The sequence below is a fragment of the Pteropus alecto genome, unplaced genomic scaffold (assembly GCF_000325575.1).
Source record: "Pteropus alecto unplaced genomic scaffold, ASM32557v1 scaffold7, whole genome shotgun sequence".
Taxonomy (NCBI): Eukaryota; Metazoa; Chordata; class Mammalia; order Chiroptera; family Pteropodidae; genus Pteropus; species Pteropus alecto.
This window is the reverse complement of record NW_006494614.1, coordinates 3,869,906-3,896,779: the sequence shown is the minus strand read 5'-3', so window position 1 is coordinate 3,896,779 and position 26,874 is coordinate 3,869,906. Positions and strand designations below refer to the sequence as shown.

The following is a 26,874-nucleotide window of genomic DNA, read 5'->3' as shown; positions in this document are numbered from 1 at the left end:
ATTGTACTATACCTTAGATTCACATTTTTATTCCTCCAAAATTTTATAATATCGGGAACCCCATTTTATGATTCAATTTTAAAAATTCCTTTTATAGAGAAACACTGTGAACATTTCAAATTTTTCTGAAAAATTATCATAATTGATCTGGACAATTATACTAATAAATAAAAAAATACCTCAAGGAATTGAACAAGTGCTTTTTTAGGGTCTTCAGGGATGGGGACATATTCAATTTGTGCCTTTGAGAAAATATTCTTTACTTCTGAAAGTTTAAACAGCAACCTTGTCAGTTCAGCCAACTGTTCCATGTACTCTTTTTCTGTTAAAATAAAATGACATAATATTTATATATTTACTATTTAAGTTTATATGTTATAGATATATGAATGAGAGTGGAAAGTGTAGCATTCTTCATTTATAACATAATTTCTTTTAAAATTCAAATTTCCACATAATTAAAAAACTAAGTTTCTCTCACTAAGGAAAGGTTTTGTTTGAAAATAAAAAAAACAAACGAACATGTACTTGTGAACATTGTAGCCTTAAAAATCATTCATATAAAGCCAACTGATATAATAACATATCAAAGTAAATCTGGAGCATTTTCTCAGACCAGCCTTTGTGCAATTTAAAAATGGCATTAAAGAATAGCTTTAAGATAAGGCATGTCCTACAGACAACCAGAACTGTACAGGATATCAAAAAAAAAAAGTTCAAGTATCACTCAGGAAATAATAGTAAAGCAGAAGGCAAAATATCTAATATAAAATGGGAGAGAATTATTCATAATTAGATACTTTTCTTTTTAGGGTTTTCAGTGTGATATCTGGTGATTTACTTCATTTTTCCATTTTTTTGTGTGTGTGACTGGTTTCTTCAAGGTAAAAAAAAAAAAAAAAAAAAAATGCTTGTCACCCAAGAGCAAGTTTTTGTTTCTGGCTTCCAAGACAATAAGTTCTTTTATCTTTGAAGGAGAGAAATTTGTCATATATAGCAACAGGAAAATGTCAAGAAAAAGAAATAGGCTGCAAAAGGAAATAAATTTCTATTTATATTCATACCTATTACAAATGTTTTTTATTTTTCTCTTAATTTATGTAACAAAACAAAAAATTTTAAACATATTTAGCTATCTAGAAAGCAAGATGCCTGCAATACTTACCAACTGCCTGTTCAGGGTTCATGTCAATTAATAAATCATCAGGTTCGTAGAGATTTTTAAAGTACATTTGCAAAATGCAACGGATCCATGATCTTATAGTTAAGGTTTGAAAAGATACAGAGCCTGAACAAGAAAGTGCTTCACATAACATGCTGTAAAGATAAATTGATGGATATTAAAAACAAAAACAAAACCCAACAATAAGTTCCCTGAATATAAAGACTAAGAAATAAAGGAAAACATTCTAGCATCCCCACTTCTTGGCCTCACTTATTTTACAAACACAACTAATACAGACATGCATTGCTGAATGAAGAAAATGGCAAGTGCTATAAAAAACAGTAGCCGTTAGAGTAAATAAACAGAGTAGCGGTCATGACTATGTATATAAGAAAAAAGTTAAAGACAAAGAGTATTTCTGTGTGGATCTCCTGACTAATCGCATGCCCATCATCCCTTCCTTTCCTGCTCCCTCACCACACAGGCAGTCATCATTAAAGAATTCCAAAATAAAATCTGACAGAAATTTTAAAAATTTTATTCTACAAAGCCCAAGGCCTGGCTAATTTGATTTCTAGTCATTTTATAAGTGGGGGTAGAAAAAATGAGGATGGTCTTATGCTAACTATACAGTGTTATGCAAAGTCAGAAATTTAAAAAATATATATATACGTAATTCTAGAAACACTGTTTTGAATTACTTTGAATATAAATTATCATAAGAAGAATACACAATACAGAAGCACTTCGATTGGTCATTTATTATCCATGAAATCTTCCCAAAGCTATTTAACATCTCTGCACTTCTTCAACTGTTACAAAATAATACACTAATATTATTCTAAGACTAAAATAATTTCAGATAATTTCAGCAAGTGTTTAAAATATATTATATGTTTGTTGTTATTACAGAATTTACAAGCTAGAAAGGATCCTAAAAGTAATCCAATTGAAGTTGAACTCTTTTACTTTACAACTGAAAGCCAACGAGAAAATGTCTTAATGACTGTTTAATGAACTTCCTTATGAGAACACCTCACTAACTTCACTACACTTAGTCTCTTAGGTTTGTATATTTATTTTACTTTCCCTCATCTTAATATTCTTATTCAGATCTTCCTGATTACACAATTTCTACTTTAACTTTATTGTATATTTTTTCTATTCAGGTTCCTCAGATCTCTTATGTAATGTGGCAAGAGGTACCTATAGTTAAGGAAACCAATGTCCAGGGTAGTCAAGTAAGTGTCTTGTTAATGATCACCCAAGTTGAGAGTCAAATCTTTAAAAATCTAACTGTAAAAAGGAAAGCTATCATTAAATAAAATTTCAATAACATACCAATGTCTTATGGATTCAGATATTAACTGCATAATTTCTTTCACAATGGTGAGTGTAGAAAGGTCATTTAAGGAATGACCTTTCAGGGAATATGGTATTCCTACAAAAACGGTTTTGAAAAAGGGCTTAAGCAGCAACATTAAAAAAAAAAAAAGGCAGGCCACAAAACCTGTTAGCTTTCCTACAACTGGAAAGATGCTGAAACTGCCAAAAATGAGACTATAAACTGCCAAGATGAGACTGGGAAAGACCAGTTTCTTTTGTGAAAATTCTTACCTTCCTAGTGTAGTGATCTATCATGGGTTCACATTATTATGCATACCTGAAAGAAAATCACTTACCTATTTTGGAGGAAATGACTTAAATATCTTGCTACAACTTGGGGACAGATAATATCATCCCAACCAAAAAGTTGTATCATTGATAGAACTGGCTGAGGCTGAAGATCTGATGGAGCTGTGCTAGGCATGTCCATTGCAAGCAAAGTAAAATCTAGATTTAAAATGTAAGAAACTTATAGTGAGAAAATTTTTAAAATTTCGCCTCCAAAAGTTATATCATAAAAAAAAATTCAACACTCAATAATAAAATGTCACATTTAGAAACATAGAACCAACGAAGTGCTGAAACTAAATTCACATTGTCAAAAAGAATTTCTGTGATCATACAGATCTCCAAGAAAAGGTTTAGAATAACCTATCCCATCAGCATTATTGTTATTAATCTATAATGGCTACCTCAAATTGCAAATTCTAAACCTGATGTCTCTAATGTGCCTTCCTCATTTAAAAAACTCATATTAAAAATTTACCTGCCACCTGCCACAATTGAAGGGTTCACTCTCGCCTTAGACATTAGACATTCTCTTTTATTAAACAGCGATTTCCTACAATGACTCTATGACACTTCACTTCCTTCAGAACCCACTAAGCCTAGGAACAAGAATTCCTTAGTTAACCATGTTAAACAAATGCAATTTATGACTACAAACTTTAAGTGGGCCCTTAGAGCTTGCCAACATTCCTACCACATTTCTCTAGTCCATTCAGGCTTTTATTCTCCCAGAGGACTACTGCATACCTTCCCTCCTCTCTGTCATCGGCCAGCACCTCTTCCCCATTTTCACATCCAGTTAACGCCTTAGTTACTACTTCACAGAAAAATGAGAAATATCAGAAGAGAACAAGTTCCTGCCACATCTACCCAGCCACCTCTACCTGGGCCCATTTACTCTGCCTTCTCTTCTGTTACTAAGATGATGTGAGGCCAAGTCCTCTACGGAATCCCATTTCTCCTGGGCATTGAAACATAAGCGGCACTCCTGCATCATCAATTTTCCCCTCACTTTAAAATATCCGTCAGCATTATAAACATGCTGAAATTTCTCCCATGTTATTAAAAAAAAAAAGTCTCTTTGACTTCACTTCCCACTCTAGCTAACATTTCCATTTTTCTAATTTTCTTAAACAGTGATAACCAAGAAGATTTATCTATGTTTGCAGCCTGCAATTCCTCTTCTCACATTTTCTCTTGAATCATCTCCAGTCAGACCTTCTACCATTACACTAAAACTGCTCTTCAAGGTCACGAGTGACCTTCCCCTTGCTCAATACAATGATCAATTCTCAGGCCTCATCTTACTTTACCCAATAACAGCATGTGAATTGTTGATCACTTCTTCCTTAAAATGGTCTGTCATTTGATTTCCAGGGCACCACACTTTCTTGGTTTTCTTCTTACCTCACTGACACTCCTTTCTTGGTTTCTCTTTACCCTACAAATCTGAACATGAGATATCCTAGAGCCTAGTCCTCAAATTTCTCTTCTCACCAATACTTACTCTATTGGTGATCTCATCCAGTTCAAAGTTTTCAAATTTAAATCTCCAGCTTGGACAGCTCCCCTGAACGCTATGCTCATTATCCATGTACCTACTTAACATCTCTACTTGGATTTTAATGAATATCTAAAAAAACATGTCCAATTATCAAAATCGCAGTCTTTCCTCATAAAATTTACTCATGCTACAATTCCTCTTCTCAGCAAATGGGATTCTCTATTTTCCTTACTATGCCTTACTCACTTAGAAAATTCTCTCCTTTGGACTGGGAATCTAAACACTTTTCACCACCTCTGCTGCTACCACTTCAGCCTAAGCTGTTCATTTCTGAATTGTTGCAATAGTTCCCTAGCTGGCTTTCCTGCTTCTTCCTCTAGCCTTCCTATAGTCTATTCTCAGTCTAGCAGCCAGAATGCTATTACTCATCTGCTCGAAACTTTTTAACAAAAAGCAACTTTTTAACAAAAAGCAACATTTTAAAAAAAAGGCAGAACACAAACTAGCTCTCCATTACCTACTGATCACCTCTCTCCCTAACTTACACCACACGACCTTTTTAGTTCTTCAAATACAACAGATTTGCTCTTGCCTCTGGACTTCTGTATAGCATTGGTCTCTCACCTCCTTAAGGTTTGCTCAAATGGTACTTACTCAGGTCTTCCTGTATACTCTATTTAAAGTTAAAATCTGCCTCTGGCCTTTCCTATCCTCTTCTACATTTTTATTTTTCTTCACAGCACCTACTACCATATAACGTATTACACATTTGACTTATTTATTTATTGTTTTCCCCCCGCAATAGACTATAAGCTCCATGAGGATATGTAGCTCATATATGAGAAAAAGAACTGCAGTCCTTTCTGCTACTGGTATTTCCTTAATGGCAATAAAAGTAGATATTCTATGCCTATTTTTTTTAATGTAGGAAATTTTTCTCTCCTAACCTATCTTTATTTCAAAACAAACCCGAAACACATACATTCTTTGCTTAATACTTATACAGCACTAACTTTCAGCACCTAGGACAGCACTGACTTAAGTTATGTGTTATCATTTTTAGGCACTGGGAGTTGGGATGGTGAATAGAAGAAAAATAAGTCATATTGGCTACTAATGACTCCTTTGGTTACACTAATTGAATATCAATATTTATTTTCATAGACATTACAGTAGTTAGAAAATGTCCTGTCATAATTCTTCAATCTATTACTATATGGTTTTAATTATGAAAGTGCTACTAGAAATCAAGATCTTTTAAAATTTATATCATTCAATTTCTCATGTGGTGCTTTTAGCTCAGCTTTCCTCATTCACACAAGAGTAATATAAACTTTGGTTTAGATCTTGGATTTTTTAAAAGCATTATAATTAAATACATTAAATACTGGCATATAAATTGCATTTAAGTACATGCAGTCACCATACTGATCTCTGTCTATTCTAGTACCTCTTAACATATTTTGGGCAAAATATATTATGATAGTTATTTGAGAAAGATAATGACCTCTTCTTAGAAAACTGCACATATGCAAATATATTCAAATTCTTGCCTACAATGTCTGTGATTCAGAGTCCTTAAAGCCTAAAAACATGTCATTAGGCTAATAATCAAATTAAGTAAAAATTGCAGCCTAAAATAGAAGCTAGTAAAATTCAGAACAATAACAGTCTATATATTTGATGTCACTCTGGTCTCATCTGTTTGGGGCTGAAAGGGAATTCCTGCTACATTTTTTTGCTCTTTATACAAGTAATTTCATCTTATACCTAGATATCTACACATATAATCTGAAAATAAACTACTTGGACTATAAGAAATCAAACATTACTTTCCAAATATTGCATGCAAAAGTTTATGTGCATTCAATATCTTTTAAGATTGAAAACCATCTTTCATTTTTATCCAATAATCATTTAATTTTTACCTTTATTAAGAGGAAAATAATAAACAAGCCAAAGTATATTAATTTAAAAATATATAATTCTTTTAGTCTTCCTGGTTGTCAAAATATTTATTACAACTGTAATAAAATAAGAGTTTTTTACCAAGCAAACAGAAGAAAAAACTGACGAGAGTCTGCAAAATGAGAAACAAATTACAAAGCTGACCTGCAGCTGCATCCGCAAGCTGTGGGAGAGGCACTATTTGTGACATTCTCTGACTCTTCAAAAATGAAAAGAAATGCCTCCACAGTGCACTGGCAACTGCAGCAAGGTGGCGCTCTTTAGCTGGTAATGAAGACTGCGCAACTAGGTCCACGTTTTCCTTTTGAAGCTCCTGACACAATTGTTGATGCATAGTCCTAAAAAGAGATAAAAATATAGCTAACACCCAACAAATGCTTACAAAAATCTTTTTTAAATACATTTAAGGCTTTTAACATTTATATCGTATGAAAACTGAAAGACCATTTTATATAATTAAAACCTTTATGCTAAGACATTATGCATTTCTGGTTATTTGATGGATGAATGATGGCATATTAAGCACCATAAAGTTAATGTTAATTACTAATGTCAACCATTAATTATATGCTTTTTAATATGTCAGATCCAAATGAGAAACAGGCAGCTCCAGAATGAAGGTCTGCATTTTGCAACTCACTATGACAAGTGATTTTACTTACAATCTAGACATTAAAACAATTTTTTAAACCATTTTCTCCTGAAAGCTTTAGGACATTGATGTATCAAGAGGAAAGTGAGTATATCTGGCTTATGTGTGGTATTTTAAATTAAAATATTTTCCTTGTTTAGAAAAGACAGAGGCCTTGTGCTGGCATATATAAAGTGTGACAGATACAATCTTAGCACGTTGGTCCGAAAAGATCCATAGTCATTTTCACAGAGAACACAACAATAAACAAGAAAAAGTTATTCTCCATAAAATACTAAAATATGAATTCAATACTGCTTCAAACTGATTCATCATTTGCTCACTTTTTTTTTTTTCCAACTGAAAAATTTAGACATCTCTAGATCTTAACAGAAATAATGGAGGGGAAAATACAGCTTTTACAGTGATCTGGATAGAAGGCATTTATGCAATATGCCTAGCAATTAATAATATGAATATTTAAAACTAAATATTCAACCATGATATTATTCCTGTTTCTGTTTAAATTACTGCCACATCAATTGAGAGTACACACAAATACATAGATACCATCCTGAGATTTTTCTTTCTTCAATTAAAGAGAAAGCAGTGAAAAATAATCGATGGAGCTAAGGCAGAAACTTCCTTTGATTAGTAGTATTCTACTAAGAAAAATAATTAGTGCTTTGAAAATAGAAGGAACTATGACATAAATTCCAATATTCCTGATGTTTAAAATCAGTTTATCTAGAAGTGGACGCATTAAATAATTATACGAAATACAGAAATAGTACATATATCTAAAGCAATTCCCAAAAGAGTAAACTGGTTGCAAGACCAAATATTAGTACTTTTTACATAACTATACATAAGTAAACAGTATAAGTATAAATTATATAACATTTGGACTCTGTGACCCTTTACATTGGAATTCTTGTATAATCACGAGGCACTACTTAACACTACTTGAAGCACAGGAAAAAAAGTATACAAATGCCTAGGAAAAGAATATCATCGCATACAATTCTCATAAACGCTAACCAAATATCTGCTATGTTCTCTCTATGTAAAAACCTGCCTGAGATGCTTTTAACTTGAACTAGTGGCAAGAGAACCATTTCAGATCCTTTAGTTTTGAGTAAGATGAATATCAAACCACTAAAATCTATTTGGCAACTAACAACTGTCTACATCAACATAGCAAAGTTCATGAGCACACTTCAGCACTCTGAAGTCCAAGTAAAATAATACCACCATTTGCACAACCCATTTATAACATTTGCAACGTGTATTGGTTTCAAAGGATAAGAAACTTACTGTACTTGGTTAGGATGGATTTTGCCCACTATTTCTAAATAGATAAGTCATTTCCTTCACTAACTAAAACCTATTCCCTAGGAAGAGGTATCATTTCTGATTGTCTTCTTTGTGCTTAGAAATTCTTTTATGTAAAAATCAGAACAATTCTACGAGATAGGTATCATTAATCCTCTTTATAGATGAAGCTGATAGCTAGAAAGTAAAATAATATACCCAAAGGTCACACAGCTAAGGGCTGGCCCCAAAATTTGAAACCTGTACTTTTCCCCTAGGCACCAAGACACACACTGTTATGCACTAAGACACATACTTGTGCATGCACATGCACACGCATACACACAATTTAAACAATGATATATTTTCTTCTCTCTCTGCTTAGGTTGAAGAAATTTCAGCGAGCCTAGGGAAAGCTGGAAAAGCCATCTGTAGCTTTGCCTTCTGAAGAGGAAAGGGCAACATCAGAATTCTGTATTAGAAAAAACTAGAAGAGATACTGAGAAAAATGTATTCATCTGAACCACTTTTGACCTCTCCAGAACAAAATTTTGAGCTACTGCAGAGTAAAACTGGGAGTTACTATGGAGATCTGATTCAGAACTCTGAAAAAAAAACCAACCCACTAGGTAAAAAGTTAAAACAAGCAATTACACCCGAGTTAAGAGTTAACCCAGCAAAAATCAGTTCCAATTAGGTTTAAGACACTGGCCCCAAAACAGACTTCTTTTAGAAATGTGCAATCTACTTAGTACTTTGGTTTGAAAAGAAGCTATATATCCTGGAGATATGCAAAATACTTTTTGCTCCATGGCTTGTATGTTCAAGCAGTATCAGTCTGGATAAGATGTTAACCTGTTATTCTAACACAAAACCAAGTTGTTTAAGACCTTATAATAATTTCTGTAAACATGAAGAAATCAGAGAGTGGCAAATGCAGATGTTAAGGATTTGCTGTAATGTAGGTCTAAGGGAAGAATCTAATTTTTGAACTATAGCCAAAATAGTTAGAAATATCCTATGCAGTTGTAGGTAATTTTTTAAATCACATTTTCTGTACCAGAAAGTTAACTACAAAAAGACTACAGAAAAACAGATATACTATATTAGATGTGACTGCATATCTACTGAAGGTACATAGATAAAAATGCAAATATTGAAAGAAGCTCTGTCGCTAGAGGTAACGATATAAAACACAAAACAAAATACATAAATATAATATAGTTCTAGATGCCATGGTTATTTTATGAACCATTTTCTATCTTCTTCAACAAATAATAGAAAAATATAAAATTAATTGCGTAAAAGGTAAAATGTGATTTTGGAGGAAACTGAGGCAAAAGAAATAACATGTTGGGTAACAGCTGGTTATCAGCAAAGTTACTCATAGCTGTGTGACCTTGGGAAAAAAAATGAGTAACCTCCTAATTTTTGTTTGAAGAGTCAGGAAAGGAAATAATCATTTGCTATACCAACCATTGTTTACTGTGAAGACCATATGAAATAATATCCTCAAAAGTGTTTAGAAATCTATCATTACATTATGTAAACACCCAAACTTTCACATACCTAGTTATCTAGGTCTCCTTATGCTTCTATTTTAGCTCTGGTTTCCTTCCCCCTTTTGGCTTACATTATTTTCAATGACATTCCCGATTCTTGAATGTGACTGCTCTTTTGTGTCTTTCCAGTATTTGTTTTCCTGTTTTTATCTCTCTACTTCTTCTCCTTGTGATTCCACATATTCACTTATCTATCTTGCCCCCTACCTCTCCACTCCTATACAGACAGTCAAATGTATTGAGGCATCTATCACATGAAAGATGCTGAAACCTACACCCACCTGCTGTACCTGACAGCCTGGTCTCTGAAGTATGCTCCTCCCTAATAACTTGGGCAGGTTTCTGGAAACACTTACTGGACCACCATATCTAGGTTTTACTTCCTTGTATGCTCTTGTTTCTCATGAACTGATCATTATGGAGGTATGACATCTCGTTCACCATATTCTTGGTATTCATAATTTTCTATGTAATACTTCTAATATATTATGCTTCAAAAATGTAAAGAACAGTTGTTTATTGATGGACTTTGCATCACAGAGAAAGAGCATAATACAATATATGTGCCTTATAAAAGCTTAGAGAAAGCAAGGGATTAACAATAATAAATAACTGAATTCTTTTTTAATTCTACTCGAAACCTGGCAAGTTTCTTAAATCTAATTAATGAAAAGTATAATGGGAAGTTTTAGTTAAAAAGTTGCTCTAAACCGCTATGAGTAATTATTCTAAGTATCTGACTGATCTAGCTAATAGAAAAGTGTATGGGAATCCAGATACTCTGACAATTTTCAGTTTCAGCTAAACTCACTAAAAAAACCTTAGGTACTTTGAATACTCTTGTCATTCTTGTTCACATCTGTAAAAGAGGGTTATAATCTACTTTACTACCCAGAAAGAATATAACATAACCAAAGTAATGACATTACTACAAAAAAACCACAAGTTTTAAAGCTGGAAGATACCCTAAAAATCATTCAATTCAATCCTGTCTTTAAAAATTAAAAAAAAAAAAAAAAAACAGCCTCCAGGTATAAAGAAACTTCTGAAAGCTTCACTATATGATAATGGTAGCTTGAGTACTGACCTCTCAATTTTGTTCATACCGAAGTTATCAGGGAGAGGCAATAAACAGAAACCAGGTTGGCAAGCAGCATCCCAGGCATACCCTTCAATGCCTCCCAATAATAGATGCCTGCCTCAGCGCATCTATGCGTATGTGGAAGAGGTGAGGGAGTAGGTGGTGGATGACTGAGTGGACATGTGAGATCAAGGCAAGAAGTTTGTTGACTCTTTTGACTATCAAGGACTATAACAAATAAAAAGCACAGCACTGGCAATGATGCTTCCAGATACATATCATGCACCATTAAGGAATAAAAGGCCTCAAAGTGTAAGGGAAATTATCCCAATGACCACTTGTCTAAGAGAGAAGACCTTGGAAAGACCCAGCTTGTGACCCTGGAAAATTTCTGAGACTTAGTTTTTCATCTGTTAAAGGAGAATAATGCCCTACTATCCTCCATGGAGCTGCTAAGTATCAAATCACACCACTTAGGTAAAAACAATCTGTTGACTATAATGGTAACAAAATATGTATTTTAGTCACATACTGCTTCTAAATCCTGATAACTATGTTCATAGATGCAGTGGAGCATTACCTAGAAAGACATGAGCTTTAGAGACAGGAATACCAAAGTATAAATCCTGCTCCGTCGACTATTAGTTGCGCGACCATTTTTCCTCATTTGATATGAGTTCTAAATAGACACATTAAAAAATGGAGCAATTATTACTGTTCAATGGAGAATCAAAGATTGTTTATTAAGAATAGATGTGTCAGATCTATTCTATGTCTTTAACCTTTATTAACTAATTTAACCTTGTAGGTACTATTATTATCCCCATTTTATAGACAAGGAATCTAAATACAGAGAGGATAAATAATTTGACTAGTTCGTACTGTTAGTAAGCAGTAAAGCCAGAATCTGAACTCAGACAATTTAACCACCTATGCTATAGATACCTCAAATATCATTTTACTACCCAAATAAATAGTACATGTTTTAAATGTCACACTGCTGTCACACTGTTAAGTTCCTAATAAAGGTAGTTGCAAAGCAGTATAACATCCAACCCCAAGTAGCACACCAGATATGCACACATTAAAAAGTTAAATACTTCTGGGGAGTGTAGACTATTCTACAGGGATCCCAAAGTTCAATAATATGTGATCATTTAAATCTTTCCTGTGGTTCACAATTAATTTGCAAAACTGAGGAAAGAGATTAAATCAGGAATCCAGTGTTAAGTCTCGCAAACTAGCTATGCTTATAGCAAAGCTGCCTCGTGGTTTTGCAGAATACTAGTAAGGTACTTAAAATGAGGTTGCTTGCCCCTATCCTCCAAATATGGTATAGTATGAAAATATGCCAATAAAAAGTGATTATTTTTAGGAAATACCCCTATGATTCTATTGGTCTTAAATTTATAGAAGATTATTGTTTCTCAGTGATATTTCACTATATTTTATGGTACACCAATAACAGGAATCTACCCCAGTAGTTCTTGTCTTGACTACCATCAAAATCATCTGCAAAACTTTTTAAAAATACCGATGTCCTGGGCTTACTAAAAATCTTACTGCATCTTTAAGTTTGGGGCCTAAGGTTATTACTTGCTTTTAAATTCTGATTGAAGAGGTCTGGGAAAGGGCCTGAGAGTCTACATTTGTATTAAATAGATGCTGCTAGCCCATAGACCGCACTTTAGGCAGTCATCTTGGTTTTTCTCGTCTATAAAATGGGGACAATAACAGTACCTACATGATTAAATTAGGTAAGTAAAACACTTAGAATAAACAGTCCCTGATTTTCTGGTCAACAATAATAAGTACTTCATTTATTGAATATGTCTTATTTAATTCTTGCAACAGATGAGGAAATGGCCATGCAACTAGTAGCCCATGGACCCCAATAAGCAACAAAATCATACATAGTTCTGTACTAGACAAGGGTCGAGAACTACTCTTCTATTCTATAGGCATAAATGTAAAATGAAGTATACTTTTACACAAATTCAAAGAAGAATCATCACTGAGGGCAGAGAAAAGACTGGATAAGTGAAAAGGAGAAAAGTAAAAGCACAAAGGCATATAAAATCCATTCATTTACTCTCTAGTTCGACCCATATTGCAAATGTTCCAGGAAGTAGGGATACAAAGTTAACAATACAAAGTCTCTGCCCTTCTGGAGCTTATATTCTAACAAGAGACATAACTAAACATAGATGTATAACACATCAGGCTGTAGTAAGCTTTAAGGAAAAAAAGAATCAAGGTACAGAGATATTGAGTGACGAGAGCTAACATTTCAACTAGGATGATCAGGAAATACCTTCTGAGAAGGCAACATTTGAGCAAAGATTACAAGAGAAGGAAACACAAGATATATGAGGGGAGAGCATTCCAGGGAGAAGAAACAGCAAGTGCAAAGTTCCCAAGGGTGGTGATTTCATAGGCTCAAGGAACAATAATCAGGAGGCCAGTTGGTGGAAGCACCATGGGTGACAGAAGGAACAGCAGATGAATTCAGAGGTAGCTGGGTTCCAGATCATGTAGAGTCTAATAAGCCATAGTAAAGACTTTGGATAAAATCAAAGTGGATAACAAGCCACAAAAGCAAAGGAGTAACATAATTTACATCGCAAAAGGAAAATAAAAAAGAGCAAGGTGTTGGGGAAGGAAAAAAATAATAACCACTCTGACTATAATGAATTCTTACAGTAGCATCATAAGGCAATAAATTTAATAGAAGATAGGTTCCTATTTGTTGTCACATGTTTTCTTCAATTCACTTCACAAGAAGTTACTCAGTGACAGTCACTCAGTGTATCTGATATCGTAGATATAAAAATGATTTTCCTTGCTGTACCGAAAAAAAAAAAAAAATCAAAACTTCATTCTGCAGGTCGTAAGGAGCCACTGAAGGATTTTGAACTGAGGGGTGGTGCAGTGGAAACAGACTTTGGGAAACATTAAGGTGGTAATGGTAAACAGACTAGGTTAGAGTAAGAACTCACTAGAGACAGAAGAGATCAATTATGAAGCTTCTATAAACAGCTAGGTATGAGCTAATGCGTAATTTGAGTGTAACTTTATGAAGGAAAAAGAAAGCTAACATTAATTATTTGGCATTTTATGAAAGAGAAAAAGAATCCATGTTGTTGCTAAGTTTGGGAGGGATGAAAACAAAGTTAGGAGGAACAGTTAATTACTAAAGAATAGAGTATAATTTGATTTGAAAACAGAACACTTAAGTAACAAAATCCAAAAAGGTTTTGGAAATATGGACTTAGAGTCTAAAAGTAAATTCTGACTCAGGAATCATTCTGCGTGGTAGCTGAGCTCATTTTAATGAACATTTCAATGTCTATTAATTACGTGAGGTACTGTATTAGGTGTTCTTGAATATGGTGCTCGATTAAGTGCTGAGACATAGGTATGCATAGAGTATTACAATGCACAAAAAAAAGGACCTTTTGGTTCAGCTGATGGGGGGGGTGGGGTGGGGATGGTTTGATGAAGGCTTCTTGGAGTAAATATGCCAGTACCAGGTTATAGAAGTTGTGTTAGCTAACTGAAAAATAGTACCAAAAAGTTTCAGAAAGTTGAAATAATATGAGTAAAGCATAGTGACATGAAATTGCATGGTGTATGAGGAGGGGACTCACAAACAATTTAGTATTACCAGAAGATGAAAGGTCAAGGAGCAGAATGATGGAGTACTGATGGAGACCAGTGCCATCTAAAACATTAGAGCTACAAGCAAACAATTCTTTCAGGTAGAGAGAATCAACAGAGATAAAACCAACTTATATACCCAGCATATATCTTCCCAATAGTTTGTTCCCAATATCCGCTACAGCTTACAAGGACTACTTTATACTTTATACTTTCATTCATTTAAACACTCTGTATAACTTCGCAGGGCTAATGTTACAATATTATTTGTTTTTAAAATATTTTCATTAAAAACCCAACCTGTTAAGTATGTGAATGTGTGACTAGATACACACACAAATATATATAACTATTCATCACAACATACTATTAATATTTATATTTTTGCCAATGCTTAAATAGTATCTTATGCTCTCATCTAATAAAAGTGAGCATGAAAGACCAACCTGAGTAAGCCTTACCTATAAACATTACCAATATTAGCACAACATAGTGCAAATGCTCTTAGCACTATATGTTTTTTTGTTATGGTCTCTATTTCTGCCATTTATTCTGCATTTGGGGGAACAGTTCAACCTATGATCAACAAGTAACAATTCTGAACTCAACACAAAGAATCAAAGAAAAAGTGTCCCATCTGGGGTGAAGTGGTTTAATCACTAAAAAACTTTCTCTGTACCACTCATAAAATTTAAAAACAAAATGTCATGCTAGATATTAAGTTTTAGAATACCTCAAGATGCCTTTAAGGAAATAGTTGAGGGTAAAAACCACATTAGGGCTTGGTTGAGACACTAATGGCAGATGGATGTCGTGACTTTAAAAGAACAAGAGAGCAATCACCACTTGACTGTGACAACTCATTTCCGAAGGGAGTAATGCTACATAACTTTGTACAGCTTATATACAGTTAGGGCCTTCATTTCCAGGAACTCATCTTCCAACTTTATGTGGGTATAAGAAATGAATGAAAGTAAGAGAAAAGAGATTATAGGCTCTATATAAAACTAGTCATTCTCCAAGTTTGCTTGCTACCAGAATATCATATGGGTAAGAACATGACTTATAATACAGGATCTTTGTCCATGATGTTTGAAGCACTCAGAGGTGAGATAACCTGTGTAAGAAGTCTCACAATAAAATGTATACCCCTTAGATGAAATGGCTAAAGCTGTCATATAGGTCTTTTGCAATTTCAAATACGGTTCTCATCCTCTTTAACTGTAAATGAACAGGTATAATAGAGCAAGCATACATGTACTAGATCTTACCTGAAATGGTAAGTTATGCATAGAATTCTCATACAAGAAAAAGGAAAAAAAACTTAGAAATTCATGGTTAAAAAAGGAAATCAGAATATATTTATTTGCAGTATAGGCCATAATGTGAACAGAATATTTATGAAATTGCCTTCATTTTGGAATAGAGATCACCTATCTATCAAACTTAGCAATACCAAAGCCAATAATTACTGGTGATATTAAATAAACCTTACAATATTTAAGTATCTTCCTCCTCTTGTCTCTCTCTTGCTCTCTGGCTACTCCATCATTTACTGAATACTATGGCAGTTTTAAGACATGGCGACAAATTCTTTGGCATTCCTTGGATCTGAGAGATCAATGACTGCTTTGACCAATAGAGTGCAGCAGACATGATGCTATGTGACTCTAAGGCTTGGTAATAAAAGGCCATAAAGCTTCTGCCTTGTTTGTTGGGAAAAATCAGTCTTGGAGCCCTGAAATGCCATGTATGAAGTACAATTACCCTGAGAATACTCTTTCGAAAGGCCATAAGTAGCACTTGAGTCGATAGTCCCAGCTAAGCCTATCCTTCAGCCATTCTAGCTCAAACACTAGACATGTTAGTGAAGAAGTATCATCATGAATTGGATCCTCTAGCTTCAGTTAGTAAAGTCTCCAGTCTTTTGAATTACCCCTAGACAGAATTATCCTATCCAAGGCCCTAGACATGATAGAACAGAGAACAGCTGTCCTTGGCTTTCCAAATTCCTGACCTACAGAAATTACAAGCATAATAAAAGGCTTGCTGTTGTGGTGTTTTATGCCACTATGTTTTGTCATGGTTACTCACTATACAGTAAGTACTATGTAGGAATTAGCAATTAAAAGATGAAAAAGATACAGATCTGACCTCAAGTGATTCATATATGGGGAGGGAGAAAACAAATACTTTCTTCATTAAAAATATAACCAAAGGTTAGTATCTGAAACAGTGCGAACACAGATGTTAAGACAAAATAGCAATGTTTAAAGCCTCACAGGAACTGTCTATAACAATAACAATCTCAGGAATTCTAGACTTGTTTTAGGACAAATGAATTAAAAAGATGAGCCATTTGAAGAAAAGCTACTTTATTTTTCTGCCTATCTCACAAAACACCTTATCAAGTATATACTGAGACATTTTATATATAGAATCGTATTTACGCTCTACAAATTTTATTCAGTTCTATTGTTTTTGTTTTCATTAACTGGTAGCTTCTGTAAAGCAAGTTTTTAATTTCCCCTAGATATAAGGTAATATGTTCATAAACCTGAGAGCATTTTTTAAAGCTAATTAATAAAAATACCCTCCAAAAACTACCTTAACTCTCACCATCTCACCAGCAGGCCTTTCTGAAAACAAAAGAATAGTCAGCTCAACCCTCTAACTACAGGAGCAATCACTGTATTATATCTTAATACATGTGTTTAGTTACTATTTGAGGAAATATGCTTTTGGTTCAAAAGAATTCAAGATTTTATTAAAAACCTAAACATTTATTTTATTTTAAAAATTTATTTATTATTGTTTATGCCTACAGCACCTGGTCTTCCTAGGTGGTCTCCCATCTAAGTACTACCCAGGCCCAATCCTGCTTAGCTTCTGAGATCAGATATCAAGCTTGTTCAGAGTGGCATGGCCGTAGACCATGGAACATGAATACACTGGAGCGCAAACCCAGGACCTTCTGCGTGTAAAGCAGACGTGCTAACCGCTACACTATGGAACCACGTCCTAAAAACCTAAACATTTTTGAGGTCAATATTCCACCACAAGTAAGCTAGGGCTGAATTCCATTTGTGAGCACTTTTTCCTAATTGGTGATGATAAATTCCTAAAACAAGAACGTCTAATGGTAATGTTGACGGATTCTTAACCCAAATGTTCCTGTCACAGTGAAATTTGCTCTGTAATTTACCTCGATGAGCTAGGCATATCGATAAATATTGAAAATGTCCAGTCTCTCTTTTTTTGTCTTCCATTTAAATCAAATCCAATTCTATGTAATTACCAATGTGTAATTACAATAGCTAATGCATTGAGAAAAATAGCGTTCTTTGATAAATAACTTTTCTAAAACCTCTTAAGCATTCTGCATCCTTGGTAGTTCTCTCTTACACTCAAGAAATGCAGTAAATTACAGAACCAGACACTATTGACCACTGCCAGTTGTGATAACGAATCTAAAAACCTTATCATCAGCTCCAATAGTCACTATGTTTTCAAACTTCAAAACTCAGTCAAGTAAAAGTACCTAGGGATGTTTTAGAAGAATTTTCTTATCAAAAGTAGAACCAAATTTTAACCAATAATAGCTTAGTCACTGTTGCACTATAATGCTAAAAAAGCCTTAGAAGTTTATAAACCCCTTAAAGTTCTGTGTGTGTGTAAATGTGTGTATTTTTATGATGAGAGACTAGTTTTCAAGAGTCTAAAAGGATCTACCTCAAATGAATGAAACTTACTAATTAGATCTTGTCACTTTTCTTATACTTTATAAACATCTTTTAAGTACAAGCTAAATGTTTCCTCTAGATTATTTATCCACAATTCTTTTCTCCCTCCTTTTCATTTCCCAACTTTGTGTTTCTCTTGCCCCCAACCACCTAGCTATAACCTCTGTGTATCAAATACAATAACTTATAAGTTTAACCTGAATTTTCTAAAGAAAAAGTTGTTACTAGTAAATGTATAAGATCATCATCAAAATCATCAAAAGTAAATAAAAATTAAGACTTGTTTAGAACCTTATTTAACAGTCGATAAATTGCTTAATTTTAATTTATTCCAGGCACTTAGCACACAGACATTTCTCTCTATAGATGTTATTTGCCACATTTACTGCAGTTCTTTAAAAGGGAAGAAAAGATGGAGGGGAAAAAGTTTTCCTAAAAGTCTAACCATTGAGTCAATGATCTGTAAGGGTTATTAGGAAGCTCCATTATTAGGGATGAGAGCCTCAAAGGCTTTTGTTATGTCACTAATTTCTTTTTGCAAGTTTTCAGCAAATGAGCCGATATATCTAGTTCTGCATGCTTGGGGCTTGATACATGCTATTTGTACATGACAGGTTTCATCTGCACAGCACCATTGATAACATTTATCTGCACATCAAAAAAACTCATCTTCTGATGTAAAAAAAAAAATTATGTATATACTGGGATAACAGATGTTAAAGAGGTGAGTTAAAGATGTGTGGTATCTCATAAAATGGAACCAAACTACAGGAAGATCATCAATTGAGTATAAATGTGCAAACAGGAGCAGACATACTTCCCAAAAAGGAAAAACTGGAAAGATCCTTGCTTACAGTGATAAAGTAGTAGGGCTTTGTTAGCATTCTGTGAATTTTAACTAGAAATGGTGAAAACTAATTTACTTCAAACAAGAAAAGATGAAGCTTTATGATCAAAGCTTCATACAGCTTTATGACCAAAGAAGAAATATTTCAAAATAAATTTTAAAATAGTCCCTGTTGTTTATAACCAACAGAAGAAAATTAACCCCTAAAAGGACTCTTACAGGAAAAAAATGTTTAGATTGACTGTTACTATGGTTCACAATTAAAAATCTTTGATAAAGTTTAAAGTCTGCAAAACTGTGTAAATATACTTTATAGGAAAATAACTTTAGAAAATACAGAAACAAAAAGACAACCAAATGTAAAACTGCTTTCCGTTCAGAAATGATAATCAGCTTAAAAGCATCCCTGTAAGATTCTGAAAGAAGGGCACAGTCTACATATTTGAATAAAAATGTAACAAGGTTATTTCCAAATTTCCAACAGATGATGTATATAACACATTCTTCTTATAAAAATCAGTATTTTTCTTTGTGAAAAAGGTATACATCAAGTTAAAGAGTTTGTTCTTATAATTTATCATCTTTCAGAACATGACGTTATATTAGGCTCCAATCACTCCCTACTCCTACTCTTCTCAGCATTTGGTAATATAGATAGTAAAGCTAATTTTCTGTCACTCAGGAAGAACTGTTGGATCACTAAACTTGTATCATCATCACCTGTGAAACACAGTAAAAAATCACTGTTAGAACCAATGGTTTATTAGATCGAATCCACCATCAACAATGTCAACTCTGCCTGGTCGTGTTAACAGGAAAATGTTTTACGAGTTCCACCACTGGGCATCAATTTAACTTCCAGCACCAGCTATGCTATAAAACCGTGAATGTAATTTATATGGTGACCCGCGTGTGTGGGAAGCAATATCTAGGTGAAACTTCTCACAGTCTGACAAAATGCTTTGATTTGCACCATTCAGATGATTGAGCAAAAAGAGTTTAAGCAATCACCACCAACAGCCTTTATCTCCAAATGCAGTAAAAATTTATTACTCCATGAGTGCAGCCTATTGCTTTAGAGCCTGGCTTGATAGAATAGAAATGATTGGATAAATATTACATTTTCAACTGGTACACATCTTGTCCATTAGGTTTAAATAGTGGACAAACTATGTGTTTAAGATAAACATCAGTCTTAGCTGATTCCATCACATAGTACATTTAGAAAGCCTCCAAATGTTTCCATAGTAACATTTCTGTGCTTACATATAGCTGAGTATACATGTTCATTGCCAATTAAGAGAAAGTAAACTGAGAGACCACTGAACTCTTCTTAAATAATTTACCTTTGTCTTTTACTTAGCATTTAATACAGTTGACAGTATTTACACATTTATTGCTGTGTATGAAGCAATTGAGTAACCAAACAGGAAGAGACATAACATGGCTTATCCATCAATCCTAAATAACAGTTTACTATTCAGGTCTTCCTAGAAATTTTAAACTAGCTTAGATCTCATACTCATGGCTACTGCTGTAAGCTAAGGGAACGATATTTACCTGGCAATCTCTCTATTTCCCTGCCCAAGATCATACACCTTTAAAGATGGCAATAGGTGCTTCTGATCTATATATACAGAGCAAAGCTGTCATGGTTATTGTAACACGACTTTTAAATATCCTGACTAACCTGATTAACTCAGTGTTACTTTCTACTATTCTCTAATTTGGTTTGATTAGATACTGCAAGGTAAATTATATTATCTCTAGTTTGGTGATTAAAAAAAAAATGAACTCAGTGGTTAAATAACTAGATCAGCAAATAATGAAAACGGAATTGTAACCCAGGTCTGTCTGATTCCAAATCATTTTCCACTATAAGCCACACTGAAGATCTTTGTTCAAGATAAGGCTGCAGTAATTAAAATCTTGCACTTGAAGGTTTAAAAAAGTACTGAATAAAACAGTAAAATAAAACCTAAATACACATAGGATTACTTATAACAGGCATATCTTTATATACTCCTAATCGCCAGTCTTTAGTCATTAAAGAAATACACTACTAATCAAGGGATCATCAGGCAAAATGACTACTGGTCATTAACCTTGGCAGTTGAGTTATTTTCCTTAATTAAGGTTTCCAGCCTTGTCTTCATGCATTTTGTTTACCATATTAAAAAAAAATAAAAATTGCAGTGTGAAAAATGGATATAAAACAAAAACCTACTATTTAGAAACAAATCATGCTATATTCCATACACAAAGCCATTTGTTATAGTACCACTAGAAGAGATTTAAGCATTTAACTTGGAATGCCTAGCAAGATCTTTTAAGCTGTTTTTCTTGTTCTTCAAAATTTGAAACTAGAAAATCCCACTTGACTAGAAAGGAAAAGAAAAAAAAAAAAAAAGAAAGAAGGAGGTTGTCCCTTCTAGGGTTAACAGATGCTTTTTGTAAGATTTTAGGTCAGATTAACCTTTTGCTCACAATAGGACTGGTTATTGGTTTTATTTTTTTACTGTCTTTAACTGAGGTAAAAATCAATATAGAGCGAGACAAAGGGCTCTAGAGGGTCTGGCTACACCAGCTTTTGGTTTGGCTCCTGCACAATTCTACAACATGCTGAGGCTGGGAAGGATTAGCCTGCTTGTGTTGAGTAAACCTATGATACTCAATAAACAGTTTCTGTTGTAAACCCCTTAGGACGTGCAAAGCCACACTAGTTGGCAATAGACCAGATAAGCTGCAGAACCAGCTGTAATCTCATTTAGACCTGAGCTGATCCTCCTGTCCTTTCATTCCACAGGATCAAAGCAAACCACTGAGGAGGCAGCTGTATTATAGCAGCTCTGCTTGCTGGATGCAGCAAACATTTCATAAATTCCAGTCCTCGAAGCAAGTCTCTACCTAATCTACCCAGAGCTGGGACAATCAATGAATTTCTGAATTCATTAGACTGATTATTACAGGGTAACCATTTTCTCTTTGGAGAAATGTGATGATTGCATGCCAACTTTACAAAGCAGTTCCTGTTCCTGATCGTGGTTTTTTTTTTTTTTTTCTTGAAGGGCCCAGAATTTCCCCCACAATATAAAATAAAAATGGTTTAAAATTATACTTAATTCATATTTAAAAGCAAACAATAAGATGCTGAATTCCTCCAGATGTAGGAGCTGACTACCACTCAAATGCATTCAAGCTTTAAGTGGCCCATATTTCTGTACTCAATGACTCAGCAAGGGATAATGTCAAATCTTACTGTGAACAACACCATACATTGGCCAAAAGTGATATTCAGAAAAAAATCATAGAAAAGATTTCTGCAGTTCATTAGAGAATATTATTTAACATTTGTAACTTTTCTATAAAACGGAATACAACTTTTCAAGTGTTCCAAAATGAGTGTTAAGTATTTCAAAATAAGTTTCTTACCCTTTTCAATAAAACTGACACCTTACTATCTAATTTTACAGAAAATTTCCTTTAATAGAAATCTAAATTTCAAGTTATAAAGCTTTAGGAAGCAGCTGACACATCCAAATTAGAGAGAATACTAACTGGATGTATAATGGGCACTGAAGAGACAGGTATTGGGTGTCACATCAGTGATCACTCTAAAGAGTAAATATAAAAAAAAATGAAATCTGAAACAGATATACAGGGCTATAAATAAAACATCAATATTTAAAAAGAATCAACTAATAAGTTAATGCTGAATGCCAACAGTTCAGAGGAATCCTATAGAATATCGTCAGGAAAATGACAAAAATTTTTTGTAAATATTTAGGTTTTGTGGGCCACATATAATGTCACATATCCTTGCCATTTTACAAACCTTTAAAAATATAAAAACCATTCTTAGCTCAATGGCTGTACACAAACAGGCCATGGGCCAGATTTGGTCAGCAGCATCTTCATTTGCCAAAGCCTTCTAGTCCAAACTATTCATTTTACAGAGGACAGAGACCCTCAGGAACGTGGGTTATTTTATATAACTAAGCAGCAGGAGTCAGCATCAGAATTCAGATCTATTGAGTACCACTCTGGTGTTTTTCTACTGTCTCTCAACATTTACCCCAGCTTTATTTCTGAAAGAAAATGTGGGAAGAATCTACTGTATTTCAGAAACATCTGAAAAAGGTCATCAAGAATGCTGGGACTTGCCAACCTAGATAGCAATCTAGATCACACATTAACTGACCCAATCCTTTCTAAGCTAACAAATGCCACATTTAATGATTCACCTCTCCAGTCTATTCTTCAGACATACAAGGGTCCCATTTAACATAATCACATCACAGCAAAAGTGATAAATCAAAATCTTAACTGTTCTAATATTTGTGAAATCCAGATCTTTGTAGTAATAATACCATGATAGGAAATTGCAAAACTGTGTAATTATACTTTAATTGTATTGTGAGGCGTGCATTAATCACAAAGTTTAAGTACCAAGGATAGAATTATAATAATTCTGTAAAACAAATTTAAGCTAGCTAAGTAGGTCAGAACCACTAACATGCAACAGGACACCTCTGGGAATTGATCAGTTAATGGCTATTTATGTGCAAATGAGTGCCCTCCAACCCTCCAAAATCCTGTGTAGCTGAAGGGTATTTCTGTTAACCAGGAGCAGCACTGCTTAACTGCAGAGGCATAAATTAAACCATTTTATTGGAATGATTTTTAATTCCTCTGCTTTCCTTTTACCATATTCACCCCTACCTTCCTAGAAGCACAATTTACACAGCACGTTTAACAGAAGAAAAAAAAAAAGGTAGCTAGAATTTTCAAAATTGGTCGCTCCTAGCCCCCACACGTCCATACATACATACCTTCAGCAAAATTACAGAAAAACATTTCTTACATTTCACATCCTCCAAAGGAGGCTTACTTACACTGATTTAAAAAACTAAAAACTTCAATATAAGTACTACATTAACACTTTTTACAGTGAACTATAATAAAATGAAATTCTATTTTACATCCTGATGTTCTTATCTTACAGAAGACAAAGAAATTCAATGGAGTTTGCCTATATCATAATTTTTTGTTAATAGTCAAACTATATACCTATCAAAGTATACTCTGATGGGGGGAGGGGCTTTTTCTCTTTGTTAAAAAGAGAAAAAAATCTCCAACACCCTCAACATCTCGTTTCCAACTTGCCTCAAAAGAAAATGAAGCATCTGGATGTTTTCTGAAGGGGCTGGGAAAAGGCAGAATAAAATTTTCAATGTGACATAAATATGATTAAAAGAAACCACTAAATATTCATTATCAGGACCATGCCAAACTTACGAGGTAGCATAAACTCAGATACTGTCTAACTTTTAGATTTTAGGTGGAATAACAGTTATCTAAAACTACTTTTTAAAGACTAAATATAGCAGCAATTTAAAAGTTTTAAGTTGTGTTAATATTCCCTTAGAGTTCTTTCTTTCTCTTCATTAAATGAAAACTAAAATATAACTTAATGTTAGCTAAGTTAAAGGCAAGTAAAGGCCAAGATACCAGTATCTTTAAAATTACAGTATTTTATAGAACAGGTGAAATCTCAGCACTTTAAGTTGGAGTAAAAAAAAAATTAGTTTGTGGAAACTCTTATAAATACACAGGTAATAAAAGTTTGTGGTAAAGTCCTTCAAAAAGATAAGAAAAAACTTTTCACTCATCTTTCCATAATTGAATTTTCCAGTGTTGTGAGTAAATTATAGCAAAGCAGATGATTATATGAAGTTTGCTTCTGATTAGTACACTTTGGAAACATTATCACTTCTAGATTCAGAGAGCGATCATCAAAGGTATCAAGTGCTCCACTGGACAATTATGTTTGCATATGAAATAGGAAACAGAAGTCTCCAGCCTAATGCCAGGTGTTATACATATAACTCATAGGAATTAAGATGCATTTATAGCCTGGTCTGCTTTTAAGAAAAAAAATATTAACTACAAAAGATAAATTCTCACACAAATGTAACCATCTATTAAAGGTCATCATCCCATTTCAAAATGGAACTCTCAGAAGCTATAGAGTAAGGGCTCACTTGAGCTACCTGTGCCCCTTTTTGGTTAGGGGCAATACGGTGGTCGGTCATGCCAGAGTCTTCCAGTCACAGGCAGATTCTCAATCAGACCTCTGTGAACCAAGCAATGATCTAAGACTTAATTAACCCTGCCCAGAGGTAAAAAGGACCGTCTCTTATTAAAGAGACAACAGATACACAGTCGGCTTGCTGAGGGAATACCAAAAGAGGGAGGTCTCATATTCGGACTACTGCTCCCAAAAGTGAAATACATTACACAAGGAAGAGAACTGAGCAGGTGTATAAAAATCATTGAAAGTTACCAAGCTCTGCATTGATGTGGCCAAAATAGACAAAATAACATGATATTAAAGGTTTTTTTTTAACATCCTAGGGTAATGAGGTCAACAGCACCATTGAGGTAAAGTCCAGACTACAGGATTAATGAAAAACTGTGTCAGTCTGGAAGTAGCCAAACCTAAAATTTCCATAATTGCTCAAAATGTTTCTTAAATATTTGTGCCTGACTACATAGCACCAGTCTGGGTCCTCTTTTTCCTTTATTCTATTAATCAGTCCCAACTTCAAAACTCTTTCCTACCATACTGTACTTTTTAATTACTTTAAGTATAACTTTGCTACCATATTGTATTTTTGAAGTTACTTTTAGTTTTTTAAATATATATATATTTTTTACCACTATGGCTTCTTTTCTAGTTTCCTTACCTCAGGTTCCCTTTCAATCCATCATGTATATTACTGCCAGAACCATCTATATATTTATCATTCACACATTCAACAAAGACTTATTAAGTAACTTTGTATGTCAGGCACTTTAGCTAGATACCTAGAGTTGAAGATAAAAATATGAATAAGACAAATTCCCTGCCCTCAAAAATTACCATTCTAGTGAAAGAGAAGGACAAAGACAGAATATAACATTTCAAGTGATAAATGTTCTGGGTGATACAAATATGTACGGGATGCACTAGGGTGGAAGCTACTTGCTCTGCCTAGGGAGCCTGGAAGCCTCACAGGGGAAACTGTATATTTCACTTACACCTGAAAGGAAATAAGTTTTCCAGGTAGAGAAAAAAACAAAAACAAGAAATATTTCAGACAGGGAGAATTAAAAAAGAACCAGGTAATACCTTTTTTCCTCAAGGAGCTTGATTCAGTGTGTGTGGTGGTGATAGTATGGCAGCGGGGAATATGATGCATTTAAAGAACTGCCCTCATGTTGTCCCCCAATTTAAAACTTATAGTTCTTTATTTCCTCCTCACCCAGGTCTATGCTCTTGACCTAATTTCAAAGCCTTTCATAATCTGGTGTCGTCTTTCTACAAAAGCACATATTCGCTTCTTTCATTAGACTTATTTCCTCATTAGTCCCCAAAAACATTTAACCCCTTCTAACTTCTAGTTCTTAGATCACGCTATCCTAGTATTTTCCTCCTGTCCTTCAGAAACTTATATAATAGTCATTCTTATATCCTATCTCTTTCAAGAGGCCTTTCCTATCTTTTCTCTGGCAGTCTCCTTCCTTATTACAAGTATAAATTCTACTTCTTCAATACCGAGTTCAAATGCCACCCATTTGATACATATCTTTCCTAATTCTCTCATCTCATCTCTTCCTTCTTTCTCTTACTGATGAATTACGTAATATCTTATAGTATCATTACTTATTTTCACTTTGAAT

At 34.0% G+C, this 26,874-nt stretch overlaps 1 protein-coding gene and 1 pseudogene across 4 annotated transcripts in view; both read right to left on the bottom strand.

Annotated features, from left to right (window-relative positions):
* Positions 1 to 26,874, bottom strand: part of MMS22L (MMS22 like, DNA repair protein) — a 116,985-nt gene that overhangs the window by 28,162 nt on the left and 61,949 nt on the right. For all 4 annotated transcript variants that reach the window (XM_006926281.3, XM_015600458.2, XM_025042929.1 and 1 more), the window contains 4 exons: positions 6,456 to 6,649; positions 2,848 to 2,998; positions 1,166 to 1,317; positions 180 to 322 (listed from right to left, as the gene is read on the bottom strand). In XM_006926281.3, the coding sequence (XP_006926343.1) occupies positions 180 to 322; positions 1,166 to 1,317; positions 2,848 to 2,998; positions 6,456 to 6,649 (640 nt within the window). The remainder of the gene's footprint in view (positions 1 to 179; positions 323 to 1,165; positions 1,318 to 2,847; positions 2,999 to 6,455; positions 6,650 to 26,874) is intronic.
* Positions 17,378 to 17,493, bottom strand: LOC112474853 (annotated as a pseudogene).